At 39.9% G+C, this 11,662-nt stretch overlaps 1 protein-coding gene across 1 annotated transcript; it reads right to left on the reverse strand.

Annotated features, from left to right (window-relative positions):
* Nucleotides 1-2,679: 2,679 nt before the first annotated feature.
* LOC135072085 (uncharacterized) lies at nucleotides 2,680-10,748 on the reverse strand. Its single transcript, XM_063966034.1, has 10 exons — nucleotides 10,570-10,748; nucleotides 10,053-10,325; nucleotides 8,972-9,018; nucleotides 7,390-7,549; nucleotides 6,283-6,506; nucleotides 5,163-5,354; nucleotides 4,587-4,621; nucleotides 3,934-4,187; nucleotides 2,930-3,084; nucleotides 2,680-2,744 (listed from the first exon to the last, which is right to left on the reverse strand). The coding sequence occupies exons 1-10, from the start codon at nucleotides 10,647-10,649 to the stop codon at nucleotides 2,680-2,682; spliced, it is 1,485 nt and encodes a 494-aa protein (XP_063822104.1). The 5' UTR covers nucleotides 10,650-10,748.
* Between the last annotated feature and the right edge of the window lie 914 nt (nucleotides 10,749-11,662).

The raw sequence follows: 11,662 nt of genomic DNA on the forward strand, positions 1-11,662 counted from the left end.
TTTTATGACCTAGTAGGCTTTAAACATTTTTATCTTTTTTTTGGGCTGACTTTTTCCAGATTTCTTTTTTTCGACAGATTTGTTATTAATTGCAGATGTTTGAAAAAAATAATCACCTTCCTATCTTTGATTCAAGATACAAAAGTTTTGTTAGAAACATTAAAATTATGCTTTTATCAGAACACTATCAAATTTTCAACTTAAAAGTTTAAGTAAAAAAAAGAACTTCCATAGGTCCAAAATCATTTTAAAAACTGTGCCGTTTCCTGAACATTCATAATAATACAAAAAAACATGTACTTAATGGGCCACTATTTCCTGTAATCGGTCCACTAAAGTGGTAAGTCGGAGATTCCGTTACATGTTTTTGACTTTCTTAGAGTGAATTAATATTGGGAATCCTTTAAGTTTACATTACGTAGAACAGATTTAGAGCAGTAACTGGACAGAACATGTTTTTATTCTCAACGAGGAAGCTCTTGCCCTTCATCACACCTGGTGGAAACTGATGATTAGGCTGAAGGTGGAAGGGAACATCAACTACAGAGGAACTATGGCTTCCTACCTCCAAATGCCGGAATACAGTAATGCTATTAACATTATTGTTATAGTGACAGACTTAGGAAAATAGAGTTGCAGGCCAGGCAGACTTAGATCAAACCCTACCACCAACCAAACCGAGCAGTAAATTTCACCTCCACTGGGATTCCAACCCGGGACCTCTGAAGCTTACCTCTTACCACTTGAAGACAGAGGCATTTGTTACATTTTACTATTACCCTTGAAAAACCTACTACAGTGAGAAGAAGAAGGAGGGATATTTGGTTTATGTTCATTAAAACTTACTTAAAATAACAATGTGTTCCGGAATTTCGAGGTAGGAAGCCATAGTTCCTTTGTAGTTGATGTTCCCTTCCACCTTCAGCCTAATCATCAGTTTCCACCAGGTGTGATGAAGGGCAAGAGCTTCCTCGTTGAGAATAAAAACATGTTCTGTCCAGTTACTGCTCTAAATCTGTTCTACGTAATGTAAACTTAAAGGATTCCCAATATTAATTCACTCTAAGAAAGTCAAAAACATGTAACGGAATCTCCGACTTACCACTTTAGTGGACCGATTACAGGAAATAGTGGCCCATTAAGTACATGTTTTTTTGTATTATTATGAATGTTCAGGAAACGGCACAGTTTTTAAAATGGTTTTGGACCTATGGAAGTTATTTTTTTTACTTAAACTTTTAAGTTGAAAATTTGATAGTGTTCTGATAAAAGCATAATTTTAATGTTTCTAGCAAAACTTTTGTATCTTGAATCAAAGATAGGAAGGTGGTTATTTTTTTCAAACATCTGCAATTAATAACAAATCTGTCGAAAAAAAGAAATCTGAGAAAAGTCACCCCGAAAAAAAGATAAAAATGTTTAAAGCCTACTAGGTCACAAAATTTTAAAATATCACAAAATTAACTCTATCTCCTAAACTAAGCATAATCGTATAACATACATGGGGGTGATTTAGGTACACCTTGATGTAAGGAATCTAATTTTTTCTTTTAGACCTCACTGTTTTGGCCACCCTGTATAGAGTAAAAAAATAAAGTTAAGATAAATATGCCGTGTTTGGTATCATTTGAAAGCGCTTTACTTGTACATTTCGAATATATATATATATTACTAGCATTTGCTTGTGACTTTACCTGTATTCATGGGCTGATTGCATATAATTCACATCTTTTCGTTCATAGCTTCTTTACTACTTATTAGTTCATCAATTTAACTTTTGTTAATATTATGCGCCACAAATACACTTTAACACCAAAATAGTACAAATAATAAAAAGTAAAAAAACTAAAACCCAACTACGACAAAAAACGACGCTGAAAAAGTATAAAACAAGATTTTTAGCATACTGAACTGAACAAAGTTGCCAATGTAGTTGCATAGTATAGTAATTTTCATGTTTGGAAAGGCGTAGTCACACGTTACATACACCTACCTACCGTAGCACTTTGACAACGTGTGACTGCGGTTTTCCAAACATGAAAATTACTATACTATGCAACTACATTGGCAACTTTGTTCAGTTCAGTATGCTAAAAATCTTGTTTTATACTTTTTCAGCGTCGTTTTTTGTCGTAGTTGGGTTTTAGTTTTTTTTTGTGTTTAATTCTACTGGCCTATTAGGTCTAACATCGAATTAAATAATGTTAGTTCCAGAGTTGCTTACCCGGGTGCACAGACAGGGTGTAGGCCTTCTCCTCCAAGTAGATGGTGAAGCAGTTCCTATTCAAATATAAACCTTATCTCCAACCAACTGGGTTGTTTTTACTTACCCGGGTGCACAGACAGGGTGTATGCCTTCTCCTCCAAGTAGATGGTGATCTCGGAGGAATATGAGCAGTTCCTATTGAAAAATGAACCTTATTACCAACTAACTGGGTTGTTTTTGCTTATCCGGGTACACAGACAATGTGTAGGCCTTCTCCTCAAGGTAGAAGGTGATTTCTAAATAACATGAGCAGTTCCTACTGAAAAATGAACCTTATCTCCAACCAACTGGGTTGTTTTTGCTTACCCGGGTGCACAGACAGGGTGTAGGCCTTCTCCTCCAAGTAGATGGTGATCTCTGAGGAACAAGAGTAGTTCCTACTGAAATATGAACCTAATTACCAACCAACTGGGTTAATTTTGCTTATTCGGGTGCACAGACAGGGTGTAGGCCTTCTCCTCCAAGTAGATGGTGATCTCTGAGGAACATGAGCAGTTCCTATTGAAATATGAACTTTATCTCCAACCAACTGGGTTAATTTGCTTACCCGGGTGCACAGACAGGGTGCAGATGTAGCTAGGCCTTCTCTTCCAAGTAGATGGTGAAGCAGTTCCTATTCAAATATAAACCTTATCTCCAACCAACTGGGTTGTTTCTGCTTACCCGGGTGTACAGACAGGGTGTAGGCCTTCTCCTCCAAGTAGATGGTGATCTCGGAGGGGCAGTAAGCGCGCGCGCACGCGCCGGGCCGCACCGCCACCGTGTATTTGTGTTCAAGCGTGTCGCGGACCAGGATGTGCTGGCATTGCGATTTGAAGCTACGAGGAAGGTGTTAGGGGTGGTTTTTAATGAGGGCTATCGTTTTTATACTCAACAGTTGGCACCCCTGGCGATTGACAGAACCTTACTCTACAGTGGCGCCATCTTGATGAGTGCAAATGCGACAGTCCTCCTACCACTTTCGCGCTCCACAGTTGGCGCCACTGTCTTCGCTACTAGCAAGTGACAGGACCTTACTCTACAGTGGCGCCAACTGGTGAGCGCTAAAACGATAGCCCTCATTGTAAATAGTGTGCATATTATTTTCTCATCAATGAGGGTTTTCGCGAATGAAAAATCCGCCAGATGGCAATACGTAGACGCGAGGTCCAAATGCTGCATGATTGGTTATTTTTGACATGACATTGACAGATATGTCAAAATCCACCAATCACGCAGCAGTCAGACCCCACATTCACGTCCCGCCATCTAGCGGATCTTTCATTAGCGAAAACCCTCATTGATGTGTTTCAGATTATCTTTCAGGGGGCGTAGTGTGAGTTTACATCTAACGTATTCGGTATCGAGTGCGACAAAAAATCTATGAAGATTTTAGTTCTTGAAAGTATCCGCTAGGGGCGCTGTACAATCCGTCATACATTTAAAGTAATTTTTTTAACAACTCGATATCGAATACATTTCATGTAAACTCACACTAAGGTAATAACGTTTTTGCATTCGGCGTTAAAAAACATAAAAACGAGAAACTTGTGAGAGGATGAAGAATTATTACTCCCAATCAAAAATTTACAGGTTATTTAGGTACTTGCATAATTTACACGAAAATAAATTTAATATATCTACATATTTGGAACATAGAAATAGAATTTTACATTTTTAAAACCCACCTATAAATCTTCCCATCAAACGTCTTATAATGCTCGCCGGCCCAGGTCAAGCAAGTGCCTCCTTTAGGAGTCAAGTCCTGCACCACCATTTGCGTAGAATGTCCACCAGAGCCGTACGAGCCACCTCCCGACCCGTGCGACCCTTGGCCGAAGGTCGCAGACCCGTGGTGCGACCCGTAGGACCCTTCCGACCCACCGCTAGCACCGCCGTGGGTGTGGCTTGAGGATGACCAACTGTGGCTTTCGTAGTGGCTCTATAAGATAAATTGAGACTTTAATACGCCATTCTTACCTGAAGACTCGCATCCTTGACTGTATCTCACTTTTGCGGTCAGACATCTGCCTTGTTCTACATTAAAAAAAAAAGTTGAAATTGAATTCTTCACTAATCTTAAGTTTTCCATTGCTCAATCTTAGCTTTCGTAGACCTACATGGTTTTATTTAAGAACTAGCTTTCCGCCCGCGGCTTCGCCCGCGTGCAATTTTGTCTGTCACAGAAAAGCTTTATCGCGCGGCTATAAACCCCACGGAGCCCGAAATCTTTCCAACGAATGCAAAACCGTGGAAATCGGTTCGTGCGTTCTGGAGTTATAGCGTCAGGAAGGAAAAACCGACTTATTTTTATATAGTAGGTAAAATTACCAATACTTACGCTGTAGTTTGTAGGAGTAACGACAAAGACGTCATCTGAAACAACGAATAGTCACTTACATAAAGTATTGAACGCATACCAAATAGTACAACACATTGAAAATCAATTTCTTCCTAGCATTAAGCCTAGGCGCCGACCACCGACTTTCTGTCGGCCGATAGTAGGGCCCGATTCTAATTGTATGAAATCGAAATCGGAGTAATGTGCACACTTCCATACATGCTCATACTGATTAAGTGTCCAACTAAACTATCGGCCTACTAAAAGTCGGTGGTCTGCGCTTAGGCTAAGATTAATTAACCTTCTAACTAACAACTAAATTTAATTAAACTTCTAACAGTCGCCGAAGCAACTGTACCCGCCGAAACGAATCAAAGAAAGGCTATCAAACTTACTGAAGACACAGTGCGGTATCTGCTGTGGCTGGTACACCCCGATAGAGTACAGGCAAGTATCAGTTCCGCTCGTGGTGAACTGTACGTAGATCCAGAAGGACAGTTCAACTTGCACGAGAACTTCTTACAGTCGCCGAAGCAACTGTACCCGCTGAAACGTATCAAAGAAAGACAAACTTACTGAAGACACAGTGCGGTATCGGCTGCGGCTGGTACACCCCGGTCGAGTACAGGCAAGTATACAGTTCCGCTCGTGGTGAACTGTACGTAGAGCCTGAGGGACAGTTCAGCTTGCACGAGAACTTCTCGCCGTCGCCGAAGCAACTGTACCCGCCGTTGAAAGCCAGCTTTCGCACGTCACACACGCTGGCAGCTGGAAGCAGAAAAACAGTTCAGAGTTTTGTCACTGTTAGAAAAAACTGTTTTTGTGTACTTATTTAAAACACTCATTAGGTACATGCGATGAATTAAGCTAACTCTTCGAGCTCAGAACCTTCAAATTTTAAGTCTGGAGCGGGAATTCTTGTAGACTCATACTACTTTACTAGTTACTCGCACTGTGGTTCCCTAAAGTCCTCGGAAAACAGGCAGTTGTGAGACACACGCCTCCATTCTCTCGCAGCGGCAGTTCAGGATGGAACTCAGAGCCTTCAACTATAATATCTGGGTTGAGGGTGTTAAAGACTCACCATACTGGCACTGTGGTCCTCTAACTAAAGTCTTCGGTACACTGGCAGGTGTTGAGAGCAAGACACACTCCTCCGTTCTCACAAGGCGGCGTGCACTTACGCCGGCAGTCTGGGATGGAACCCAGAACCTTCAACTCCAAAGTCTGAAGTGGGAGTTTTTGTAGACCAGAACCTTCGCCTTTAAAGCTGGAGTGGGAGGTGTTAAAGACCATTCCGGGATGGAGTCCCGTACCTTCGTGTCCGCAATCTAGAAAATAAAGGCTTGAAAACTTACCATACTGGCACTGCGGTCCTCTAAAGTCCTCGGCACACTGGCAGGTATTGAGCGCGAGACACACGCCCCCATTCTCGCACGGAAACGTGCATTTGGGCTGGCAGTCTGGGATGGAACCCAGAAGCTTCAACTTCAAAATGTGAAATCTAGAGTGGGAGGTGTTAAAGACTCACCATACTGGCACTGCGGTCCCCTAAAGTCCTCGGCACACTGGCAGGTGTTGAGCGCAAGACACACGCCTCCGTTCTCACAAGGCGGCGTGCATTCCGGCAGGCAGTCCGGTATAGAACCCAGAACTTTCAACACCAATGTCTGAAGTGGAGTTTTTGTAGACTCACCATACTGGCACTGCGGTCCCCTAAAGTCTTCAGCACACTGGCAGGTGTTGAGAGCGAGACACACGCCTCCGTTCTCACAAGTCGGCGTGCATTCCGGCAGGCAGTCCGGTATGGTTGTGAAGTCAGCGCGCGTCGGCTGCCACTGGCCTTCGTTGCACCGCATGTTGGCCACAGTGGAGCCGTCGATGAACTTGTGGCCCGCCATGCATTTTATTGTGCAGAAACTGGAAATTATTCTCGTGTTATGTGATGAATTTGGGAAAAATAAGAAGCTTTTATCGCAGGGTTTAAAGACAAAAATAGCATAGAATTTGTAGCAAAAAGTTGATTTCACTTTGTACAGATATAGTTGTAATAGGCTAGTTTGCAACAAAAATTTAACAGCCTATTGATCTAAAGGCTGTAAGTGGTTGTATTGGCAGAGTTGGGAAGACGTTTCTCTTGAATTCTCTCTCCCTAGCAGGTGTAACTGGTTGCTGTTTAAAAAATTCATAGAAAACTGTCTAAGGTCTCTTTAAAACAGTGGTTCTTAACCTTTAAGTCACGAGGGACCATTTTACCAAATTTCTATCTTGTCAGGGACCACTTTTTTTTTTCAAAATCCTATGAAAGGGGAGGTCGATTTCTCGCCCACTGTGCGCCATTTGCGTTGTGTTTACTCGACTCATCACGTCACGTCACTTGTTTATTACGACGTCTTCGCGGACCACTTGGAACGCCTCCCTCCAGGGACCACGAGTGGTCCGCGGACCACCGGTTAAGAACCACTGCTTTAAAATGTCAAATTTGAAATAGCCCTTGGACCAATTTTACATAAGGCGTCAGAAGCGCGTCAGTAGCACGGCAGCGGCGCTTTTAGAATGTGAAGGCAGACATCTGCTGTCATATAGCATGAAATTATCAGCAGAGCGCCTGTCGCGCGTTTGTCGCGCTGCTAAAGTCGCCTAAATGTGAAAACTCTTACTCCGAGGAGCAGTTCCTATGGGAGTTCATGGGCAGCGGCGGGTGGACTAGGCACGGCTTCTTCTCTAACTCGCAGTAGTTGTCGCTGTGTTGGCCAGGCCCTGCAGGTGTAACTGGTGGATGTTTAACAAAGTGTAGCCTTACTCCGAGGAGCAGTTCCTATGTGAATTCATCGGCAGCGGCGGATGGACTAAACATGGCTTCTTCTCGAACTCGCAGTAGTTGCCGTGGAAGTTGGCCGGGCACTGGCAGGTGTTCGTCGCCACGCAGATGCCGTTGTTCTTGCATTCGGGGAAGCATTTTGCTGTTAAAAGAACATGAAGAATTAAATCTTGATTGTACCTAGAGTTAAGACTTGCCACTCGCTAGCTTTGGATACTTTGCTGTTGCTGTTCAAATGAACATAAAATATTGTATTCAGAATCTATTACTGGAAATCCATGCAGCATTATCAGATGTTCCCGATATCCAGGATGTACTGGACTTTGAAACGGCTATTGTTATTATAAACCTATTCCAGTTAGTTTTAACATTGACCTGCATATTGCACTATCTGCGCGTGCGCCAGTCCCGCGCTATCAGCCGTTTAGGGTTATATGGGTCGCTCGTAGGTGTGGGAAGGTCGCTATGTGCCCTGCGAGTCGCTGAATTTGCTCTTCCACACTATTTACGTAAACAAGTGAACGCGTTTTCCTCGAACGCAGATTATGAGTTTCAAAACTTTTGGAGAATGAAACTGAAGTCTATTCTAGATAGATTGGAAGCATTATAATTATTCTTCTAACTTCAAGTTAGAAGAAAACATTATAATTTTGTTGTTGAAAAACTTAATACTCAACAATATTACTACTAATTTAAATAAAATTAATTAATAACGATCGTGTTTTCGCCAGATTTCAGCATTTCATTTAAGTCAATACGAAAATTCCTTAAAATTGAGTACCTACATAGGCTAAATCAGGCTAAACTTGAAACATAGGCTAATTTCGAAAACAGAACATTAAAATAATGGTGAAAAAGTTACAGCTCATTACCTAACTCATCCAGTTAACATAACTATACCTTCATACGTTAGTTTCTCATTTATTTAAATAAAAATTCGCACATTCAAAGCTTCATCCGGCAACGGATTTGCACTGGTTTCCGCTGGGGCAGATAGCTCGGCCTACGCCAACGATAATGTTGACTACTGACTACTAATATTATCTAGGTAATAATTTAGAAACCACACAAATAACATTCATCAGGACGTAGGTGGTGTTTACGATGCATCCTAATCGCTTTTTCGGAAAGTTTGCTATCAGAGGAAAACAAAAACATAATAAATAATTTTGTTTAATTAGATCTCTTGCCACATAATGATAACAAAGAAAAATATGAGCCCAGTAGGTATTTGGCTACACTTTCCAGTGTATGTAGTATTGTTATTCAGATAGTCTACCATGGCAATCCTAGACAAAGTAACAATCGGGATAGTTTTAACTTCGAAATCGCTAGATTGGTAGGTATTGAAATACCTAAGCCCGGCCAAAGAGCGGGAATCGTTGACTTCTTGCAAAATAATGAGGTTACCTACTCGTTAATTAATAATTTGATTAAATAATTTGATAAATGAAACAGCATCAAACATTAAAATCCGTGTTGCTGTAGGTACATGTATGTCTATGCTATCGAGTACTAAATAATGATATAAGTACATTAAATTTTATAGAATATTGAAACTCACCCTGGTAGGGCCGATTGGCACTGTTCTGGAAGTCCTGGTATGAAGGCCTGAAACATACAAAATTTAATGAAAACGAAGAATTACAAATATTACAATACATAATAGGTAGCCTAGTAGACAGTTTTCAGCAAAATCTGGAGAAACCTTCAGTTATTTTCATAAGTGGATAATTTTGGGAGTAAAAAAAATAGCGCGCCATTTTTTGTAACATATTAAGGTAAAGTAAAAAAATGCAGCAAAGGAAACAACGAACAAACTTATTTTGATAACATAAAATATTCTTACAAATATTTACGCTGCATAATACCACAGAATAAGTAATAGTACAGGTACAGAAGGATTACTCCGCAAGACGATTTAAATAAATGCAAGTCTTGCTACGACGCGATACAGTGGAATTCAGCTCGCACAGCACTACGTACCTACAATTTTATTCACCTACAAGTTTTGTCTTTTTCTATCGCGTGCCTCTGAACTCTTCTTACGCTGTTATGGTTGCTGTCTAGTGAAAAAATAATTAATCTACTTATTTGTAATGAGGTACGTATGTAGGTAAGTAAGTATTACTGTTATTTTACCTTTGTAAAAATAACATTTCAAATATACCTAATTAGGAATAAAAAAACTTGTTTTAACATAAGACAGACAGATAAATTAAACATACTATTACAGAAAAAAGAAGAATCCTATACTATCCTAAGAATTTTATTATTGATTACCTACATGGCCAACATACCTTTCAGCATCTTTGGGAAGCGAAAAAAAAGATATATCCGGTAGATTTCTTTTCGAATTTAAACACCCGAATGCGGTACAATATTTCTTTCTCTTTATGTCCATTTTTAAATAATACTTCGATCATAGAATTATAATCATACTACAACGCACGCCAGCGTCCTGACGGGCGCGCGCGTGACACTCGACTGATATAATACCCGCCGGCGGGGCGCTTCGCTGTAGGTAATTATCGGATGTACCGCGCGGAGTGAGCCAGGCCTGATAATACGTTCAAAAATATTTAATCCAAAAATAAGTTAGGTATGTTAAATTATTAAGAGACTGATAGAATATTAATACCAACCCATGGCCATAACCGTAGCTGGTGTCCCAAGTCTTTTTCTCTCCGTATGGGGAATAACCATTTTTGGTCCCAGCGTATCCAGTTTTGGTGCCAGCGTATCCCGTTTTCGTGCCAGCATAACCGGTTTTGGTGCCAGGATATCCAGTTTTAGTACCCGCATAACCAGTCTTAGTGCCAGAATAACCGGTTTTTGTACCGGAGTACCCGGTTTTAGAGAACTGTTGATGTTTCAAATATGCAGGCACGTATGCCGGAGCCCCCACATCCGATTGCCTGCAATAGAATCAACAACAGATGATACGACTTTGATAGATGAGATGAGATGATACCTGCGTATCGGTTATATTATAGCATTTCATTATAAATGTTGTGATCAAGATTTTCAAATTTGAAAAATAAACAAGTACCTATGTAAGTAAATCATTAGAATTTTAAGCCGATAAAATGTTAGATCGATTTATGTAAAGTAGGTATCTACAGATTATAGTTTATTCACGTTTAACTTGTAAATACTCACGCATCTGGAAATTCTCCATATCCTCCACTGCACAAACATATACCACACAGGAAAACTAAACTATGTATAACAAGTCGCATTTTATGAAACTGATTTCATAGCTATTTCATACGAATTAATAAAATATAAAAATCTGTTGCTTGCTCTGGTGCCGCAAGCTGCACTGAATCCTAAACAGTTTGATGATATTATGTTATCTCTTGTTATTATATAAATCAGGAAATTCTGAGCTATAACATCCTCCCAGGCCAACGGATGTGGCTGCAAACACTGATTTAGGTGCCTAATTTTTGTTTAAAAATTGCACAGATAAAATCCCGTAGTAAGACTTTCAAAATATTTCCTTGGCCCATTAGGAGAAAAGGCGGGAAACCACAAATGTCAAAGCCACGGACGTAAAAACTTCGCAAAAACTTTTGAATTAATTCTTACATTATTTAATTTTTACAATGCCACCAAGAAAGCGCAATAAAACGGGAAAAATAGCTCAGGTAAAGACTAACTTAAGTATGATAAATGTTAACACATTTCCCTAAAAAATAAATTTTATTAGTCACGTGTAGTATTCCAGTGTCAAAATGGTTAAATCCCATAATTATCGCTATATCAGTTCTTTTAGTAACCACATGCAACAAAATTGTTTAATTAATAATATGTTAGAGACTATCTACTCGACCTTAATATTTTATTGAATGTCTATCCGCCTTAAACATTTAGGTATCAAAAGTCATAACATTGCTGATTAATCTTTGGCTGAATCAATTTATTAATTTCAGAAAAAGCACATTACTATGAGGCTCATGGCTATCAGTCTGAAAGTGGACAAGTATATTTACAAAAACAAAGTTATAACTGTTGCTCAAGCTCAAATGTATTTGGATGAAGTGGCGTCTATCAAATCATTGTGCTTGGGGGATGCGCGCTCTCTACAGGTAAGAAGCTTGGCAAAATCTTGGCATATTAAGTATTGTTTAATTTGTTTTAGCAAGAATAAAAATACTCAATACTCAAAAAACATGCAATTTTAACCAAAGTTCCTATGAAAACTGTTCCTAGACAAATTAAACGTTCACCATGTGCTTTAAACTTACAA

This window comes from Ostrinia nubilalis, chromosome 5 (genome assembly GCF_963855985.1).
Source record: "Ostrinia nubilalis chromosome 5, ilOstNubi1.1, whole genome shotgun sequence".
NCBI classification, from domain to species: Eukaryota; Metazoa; Arthropoda; class Insecta; order Lepidoptera; family Crambidae; genus Ostrinia; species Ostrinia nubilalis.